Here is a 7,596-nt window from a genome sequence, read left to right as displayed (position 1 = left end):
GGCTGCTCATTAGAAATATATTGACCCATTTGGCCCATCAGTACCACCGCTTCGCGGCGGCCTGCCGGCGGCCCAAGCCCCGCTGTTCTCCATTCACCCCCAAGAAGAAAGTGTTTCGTCAACGACATTCGTGTTGTTCTTTTTTTTTTTTTTTTTTTTCAGTGTTAATTCTAAAAGAGAGATGTCGTAAATATCGCCTAATGCCTCAACAAAAAACAAAATTCCAAAGCAGAAAAAAAAAAAAAAAAAGGTTCACACGGGGGATTGAATTAGGGCCCTGCTGCGTATGAGGCAAACCCCCTACCAACTGAGCTAATCCGCATTTTTTTTTTCTTTTGTATTTGCCTGAGCTAATCCGCAGCTTCAGAGAAACGTGTTCACAATCCCTTTCCCAATAGGGGACTTTTTTCCCCGGGTTATTGTGCCGGCTGCGGCAGAATATCCACTTCCTTATAATAACTCTATGGTGCAGCCGACCAGCAAAAGAAAGCAGACGACACGCAGACGAAATCTGTGGGCAGCAAAAGCGCCGCCGTTATACAGACGCGTTTTTTTTTTTTTTTTTTTTTTTGCTTTTATTGTCCGCGTCTATTTTTTAACCGAGAGTATATTTAAAAAAAAATTATGTTCATTTTAATAAACCACGGTGGTCGCGAGCCGTCGCGATAAGGAGGTAGCGGCATCTATTAATACGAACGCCAAACACACTCCCCTACTGTACCCCCGTCGTCTACGTCGCCGCCCGCCGTAGACCCTGGCAAGTTTCTTGGCCTTGTTTTTTCACATAAAGAGAGCTACGCTTTGCAATTTTACAAGAAAAAACCGACCTGTGAAATACACTTTTGACGAAAAGTTTAGATAGCTACGTGCGGGCGTCGATTTTTACGGTCCATTTTAGATTTAGCCTGGTGGCTTGGACCACCCTATATATATATTTTTTTTATCCAAATTAAAAGTGGTTACCGGACATGGTTGTTCGATCTTATATAAAAACGCCCAACTGCAATTCGTTTTTTTTTTTTTTTTTTTTTAATATAGAATTAGTTTGGAGGTTAATTTTCCGGTTTTTCAGTACTTGCCAAAAAGACGGAACCCTACTCATGTGCGACAGATCCTTTAATCACCGGCGTGATGTTCAATTGGACATCTCTTTCGGATCCTCATAATAAATTTCAGATTTTAAGATTGCAACGGGAAATCTGTGCGTCATTAAGCAGTTTTCCATTTTCTTTCGTTCTGTCACATGGTTCCGTATCTGGTATGCGGGACGAAAAAATAAACACTTGAACTTGGAATGTGCAAAAAAACAAGGTTAGGTAAAACAAGAATGTGTGACAACACGCATTTTACGTGAACCTTCCAGTGGCGTGGAGATCAAAACAATGTTTTAACGCATACCAGAAGTGACAACATTCGGGATGGTTGTGCCCTTGTGAAAAAAGGTGTATCATGTGACAGAACATTGGCCAAAAAGCTTGTACACCAGAATGAGTGGAACAATAAGGCCTACGAAATAAGTTTGAATATTTAGTCAAATTATGTCCGAGTACCATTTAAGCCGGACTCGGTTGTTTTAACACATAACCAGAAAAACAAGTACTATATAAGTTAAGGGCAATATAAAAAGCCTTACCATTTTTGTTGCACTGCATGTGATGTATCCGATAAGGTTGAGATGGGCAAACAAGACTTGGTCGGTTCAGACACCATACAGAGACAAACTCTACTCACAAATCCTGGGAATCAAACTCAATCGCTCTTTGCCATACAGTGTGGCAACAGGGTGTAGGCTTGACCAAACATTTTTTTTATGTCCAAACGCGGGGGAGATTGGAGTGGCAGCTAAGAACATTGAGAATGTTCAAAATAACGCTAGCTCCTCTCCTTTTGCCTCTTTGAATGAATTCTTGGGAATGGCAGCAAAAGGTTTTCGAAGTTGGTAAAATCTGTAGCCTTTCCCACTCAGAAGTGCTAATGGTAGCTCGAAAGCAGCTCACCTGGACAGTGTGCTCGAAAGAAAGTAATGGTCTTCAAAGACCAATCACCGTGACGTTCGCAGAAGGCTTTCATATTTCTGTTGTGGTAAAATCTGCCTATTTTCTACATTATTTCTTAAATTCAGGGATGGCGACGTTCAATCTCCTCAGGTAGGCTGAAGCCCTCCGAGGAGTATGGTGAACGTCGCTACTCTAAGGCCAACGTTATAAAAACGTTCAGTTGGGAAACTCACCCTTAAAACCTGGACCGCTCGCGTCCACAGAGATCAAACTGAATATGATAACAGCGCCCCCTTTAGTGACGAGTCAAAACATAAGAGTTGATTTATATAGCTGCTGCAAAATGGTACTGTGAGATGACGCCACCGGCCTTTGCGCGACTTGACCCGAACCAGTACGTGCAGCCAGCAGCATAGACTTTTGTATTTCCCGGGGGGGGGGGGTGGTTTCCTTACGCAATTTTTTTGACATTGGCAATTATCAGTAGTCTATTTTAGGGGGTACATTTTACAGCGTATGTATATCGCCATGTGTCCGTCGCTGTGTATCAATGTCAATTACCGTGCAAGCGTAGCTGTGTGTTCGTTGCCGGTACCACGGCAAATGCGCCGGCGAGCACAAATTTGAAAAACAAAATGCTTGTGCCAGCTACGAAGTTGTGGGGGTAGAACCCAGGCCCCTGTGCTTCTGAAGCAGCAATCCACTCGGCCACGAGTCTTTTCTCTTTAATACATGGAAATAAAGCCTGCGGCTGAAGAATATCAGGACAACTACTAGAAGCTCGTTACATGCGATGTAAACAGCGTCTCGGTAAGGATCATGGCCTGATGCGCCCCTGTAGTCTACGCCTATGCGTGCAGCCATGCAGTTCCCCCGAGTGGCCGCTGCGGGAGAAATGGCCGCGTTGCGGTCGCCTTTAGTTTGGTGCTCGAGTACGGAGGTGAGCCACCTTTTTCAAAGCAGGCTCTATGGCTATATTCTAGTAACGTTGTCTAAAGCACATTGTCAAATAGAAACAGGCTCTTTTTTTTTTTTTTTTCACTAACTCTCTATTTATATATTCGAGTTATGACGTCAACACGGTGGCTCCACCTCCATCCCCCAAGGCATCTCTGAAAAGGGCAACCCTACAACGTCAGTGCTCGCCCCCGTCCGTCGGTCCGGCGTATAACGAGTCGTTGGTTAGCGGAGCGCTTTGCCGCCCTACTCTGCGGCAGCCTGGTGCAGGTACTGGAGGGCTTCCCGGAGGGTTGCCAGACTGGCCCTGGCCAGTAGGCTTCCCACCAGCGGGTTGGCCTTGCCACGCACCAGGCGGCCCAGGGAGCAGCACAGCCAGCGCACCAGCAGACGGGCACTTCTTCTGTTACCTGGCAGCAGCAGCCCGGGAGGACCCCACAACAGGAGCTGGCACACCGTAGCCGCAAAGGCTGCGCTGGGACGCTGCACGTGAGGGGGGAGCGTCAGAAGCTGGTGACCAACTTGAAGGGCAACTCTGTTTGCCTTTCCACTGCATCATGGGTTCTCAACAGTGGCCAATTTAAGGGAAGAGAGGGGAGGAGGGGGCAAGGGGGGTGACCTGCAAGGGCAAATATTTTATTTCTGTATGGGAATAAAGGGCATTATATCCGTTTTTCTGAAGAAATGCCTCGCTCCCAGTGAAATGACAATTACCTTCGTCTGCGACATCACATTCGTCCGTGACGTTAACTCTGCTTGGGATGTCGTGACTCATTTTAATCGCAAATTCTCCCGTCTTTCGAACATTTTTGCCGTATTTTTCAGAAATGCCCGACTAGTTGGGACAAGTATAACTGAGCATTCACTGCCTGCTTTAATGCTTATAAGAACACCAGACAGTTCTGGTTGAGCAACAGCAACAGACGAAAAATACAACTGGATGCAGATGAGCTGGTCTAGAATACACGGTTTAGTTTGAAAGGTGGAGGGCAGTAAAAGAAGTATTCACACTATGATTCCTCAGAGAAGCGCACATCGCACGAAGAAAATGCCACATTTTTGCGGCACAAAGTAGTGACAACAGCTTAGCAGCAGAGGGGCCCCATGCTCAAACGGTACAAAAACTCTCGAAGTCTGGCGGCAATTCGGTTAGGTTCTAACACCATTTTGTCTTTAAAAGTACCGGTGTCAGGTGTAAGAACTGTAATATTTGACCCTAGCGACGTCAAAAATGAAAATCATAGTCTAGATTTGAAGCCGTAAGCCTCCGCACGATGAGGTGGGCCCCACCTGCTGGGGGTCCCTATGCAGCATGTCCCTGACGAGCGCCCTGACGGCCGGCGGCGCGTCTTTGGGCAGGGATGGCAGGTCCTGCTCCCGGTAGCTGCGGCTATCCAGGACCCCTCCCCCAAAGGGGAGGGGCAGCCCCCACAGTGGGTAGCAGAGTGCCCCCACCGCCCACACGTCCGCCCGTCCGTAGTCGATCCAGGAAAGCGGCCCCGGCTGCGCTCCGGCCACCTGGAGGAACAATGCGCCTTCAAAGTCACGCCCGCACTGGGCGGCCCAGAGACGCCATGGACGGGACGGCCCGTGCCACGGAATCTTTGCAGCCGGAATCGTGGTGCCGCGCAAAGGCTAGTTCACACGCTTGCTTCTGCATACAACCGAGTTCTGGCTGGCTGGCGCCTTGTACGAGGTGGCTCTGGAACCACATTTTACTGGAGCGAAGGCTTTGTCGTATTTACGAGATCAAATGTATGTACCACCTATGAGAAATGGTCATTCATAACATCGTTAAAAGTTTTTTTGAGCAAATAAAAAAATAATAAAATGCCGTATTTACCCACATAATGAATGCGCTTTTTTCCCGAAAAACTGACACATAGTATTTGGAGGGTGCATTCATTACGCAGGGTAAAAGTTTTGCACTTACACACTTTTCACAAATGTTTTAGCTGCCTACAGACCAGTGTCTGAAATCCTGGCCCCCTGTGACAATAATGGGAAATAATATTCCAAAATGCAAGCTCTTGTGAAGAGAGGGGCTGCACATAAAACAAGATCTTTTTTTATTTTTACAGCACTCTAGGCATTGCTGTTGTTCTTGGAGCTTCGTGACCATGCATTTTTGGTGTTCTTTGATATGTGCGAAGGTTTCTAAAAAAACAGTGTTCCAAAACAGCGCAGCCCCCCACTGTGCCATGGCGTCAGCATAAACGAACATGGCGGCGCCCATAGAACAGAGCAGTCACTGGTCTATATGACACAGCAGGGTACTGCGGCACGTCTCCACTGACGGAGGCGCACCCACGGCCGGTTGAGGGCGTGCCGCAGTAAACGTGCTCCACAAATTGCAAACCTTTCTTGGGGTGCTTTCGGCGTGCCTCTCTACAAAGGAAAAGCGCCATACAAAGTTCGCTCAGCAAAGAGAGCAAAATGGCCATTCTTAGACCTAACCACTTGCACGATTTCACCATTCGGAAGCGGACCACGGACGATGGCACGTTTGTTGATGTCGGCACATCCGACGGGCGAAACGTGTCCGGAGCTGGGAAATGCTTTGACTACAGCTTTGTTAGGTGTGTGCGCCACTCTGTTTTGACGTTGATCGCTTCCACAACTATACGCTTGCAGCCATTCACACGCGTGCACTGCTACGTCTGGCGTTTCTCGGCCCGGCCCCTTGGCGGCAAAAGAAATTGGCTCGGTGGGCTCGGTGGCTGGCCGAGTTGGACGCAGTTCACGACTTGCGGAGCCGAAAATTGGAGGTGCGTTCATTGCGCGAGTGTGTTCATTATGCGAGTAAATACGGTATATGGAAGTTGTAAGTGTTCTACGGCAACCCGATAGCTTGTGCCAGTGTGTTCTCTTGTCGTAGGAGATCACAAGAGCTTGTAAGGCATTAGGTCATAAGCAGTCACAGGTGTGTGAACCAGCCTCAATTCGGCAGTTTACAAACAGTGGCTCAAAAACACCAAGGGATCCACAGGCAAGTTTACGGGAATCCATGCCAATTCACAGAGTACTCTATACTTTGTCTCGGAAAAACTTGGCAAACGGTGAGTGCTACGGCCCTCTCGAGCCAATCGGAACGGCGAAGCGAAGCTTGTGACAGCTTTCTGCACGAGGAGCAGACTCCGCTACCGTTTGACCAGTATCAGGTGTGTGCGAATAGTGGATTTTGAGTTTGAAGCAAATTCAAAGCGATAAATGTTTTGGCCGAATGTTATTGACTGTGGCCTCCGAAAGTCCAATGCCTGCATTTGATGGAAATTAAACGACGCATTTGACATAAATTTGAGCCCATAGACCTTTTCCGCGTAACCTCGACCCAGCGCGTAACGTGCGTAGCCTCGACTCGGCGACTCGGCGCATAGCGAGAATAGTTCTTCCGGTTCTAGCACTTCCGGTATGCGGGAGCACGCCTAGCTGGATCGTACGGTGCGGAAGTGGTGCGCGTAAAATGGGTTTTGAAGCCCTTGACAGGGCAGTGTGTTGTAATAAGGTGGATTAATACGTCGAGGTATCATGTCCGTGCATACTTGGTCATCGGGCTACCACTGCGCAGTCGTTGGCTGCAGCAGCAATTTCCGAAAACGGAAGATAGCGCGCGACAAATTGTGCACCGAACACAAGAAGTCGCAAAGCGAATGCGGCTGTAGCGTATACACCTTACATCGCTTCCCCGCTGATCCTGATTTGCGACGTAAGTGGGTGGCAAGTGTCTACAGGAAAGACTTCGTGCCGGGGTCATCGTCGAGAGTTTGTTCGCGGCATTTCGTCGACGGCAAGCGAACCAAGCAGAACCCAGTTCCGATGCTCTTTCTGGGCTATGATCGCAAGGTACTGTGCTATTTTGGTTACTTCTGCTACTTTGCCATATTTGTTGTTTGCTATTTGCCGTTGCTTTTGGTACTTGGAACCTGTGTTTATTGCTCGATTGGTGCTTCCTGTAGGTTATTGTAGGCCGAAGACGATTGCAGAGGATGTCCGTACCACCCCTCAAGAAATCGGTAATTGATGCTTGGACATTTCCTGCTTATAAAATCACGTCGTTGACGCGATGAGACATTTGTGTATTTTCTCATTACAGAAGCTCGCAGATGACTCTCCATCAGGCTCGTCGACAGGCTGTCCGCTGAAGGTGATTGGCGTAGTGTCATATTAGTAAAGGCTGAATTGCAAGCGTTTCGTCCCGTTATTGGAAGAATCGCTCATATGCGGTTCATAGTTAAAGACCTGAATATGCACACCTTATTGATTTATAACAATGTTGTAAATCTGTAATTTTTTTAAACAGCTGACGCTCAACTTTTAGGAACAAAAAATAAATAAACAAAAGCCAGTGTTTGATTTAATGATGTAGTTTACAGAATCAAATTTGTTATTTGAAGAAGCAGATGCTGGACAGTCATAATCTGTATTTGCTAATAAATTTAGAGTGCTACGATAGACTAACACCAGAAGAACAGTGTCTTGGCTGATACAAATGAAATTTCACTGCGTCTTAACTGACGTTCCCAAATTCCGTAGTCTATTGAGGATCAAGCCAGCCACAGCGCAGCTGCTGCTTGCGAGTCCATTTTTACTGCTGTTACACCTTTGTGTTTCTGTATCAGCAAAACCCAGTACACTCCACTGG

The 7,596-nt window shown here is 47.4% G+C and overlaps 1 protein-coding gene across 1 annotated transcript in view; it reads right to left on the bottom strand.

The window, feature by feature from the left end:
* Positions 1-2,706: 2,706 nt before the first annotated feature.
* Positions 2,707-7,596, bottom strand: part of LOC120837792 (serine/threonine-protein kinase Pink1, mitochondrial) — a 42,469-nt gene continuing 37,579 nt past the window's right edge. Inside the window, exons 6-7 of the mRNA XM_040207384.3 lie at positions 4,245-4,472; positions 2,707-3,437 (exon numbers count right to left, since the gene is read on the bottom strand). Of these exons, the coding sequence (XP_040063318.1) occupies positions 3,201-3,437; positions 4,245-4,472 (465 nt within the window). The 3' untranslated portion in view covers positions 2,707-3,200. The remainder of the gene's footprint in view (positions 3,438-4,244; positions 4,473-7,596) is intronic.

The sequence above is a fragment of the Ixodes scapularis genome, unplaced genomic scaffold (assembly GCF_016920785.2).
Source record: "Ixodes scapularis isolate PalLabHiFi unplaced genomic scaffold, ASM1692078v2 PGA_scaffold1__304_contigs__length_218370807, whole genome shotgun sequence".
NCBI classification, from domain to species: Eukaryota; Metazoa; Arthropoda; class Arachnida; order Ixodida; family Ixodidae; genus Ixodes; species Ixodes scapularis.
The sequence above is the reverse complement of the archived record's forward strand: the minus strand, read 5'-3'. Positions and strand labels throughout refer to the sequence as shown.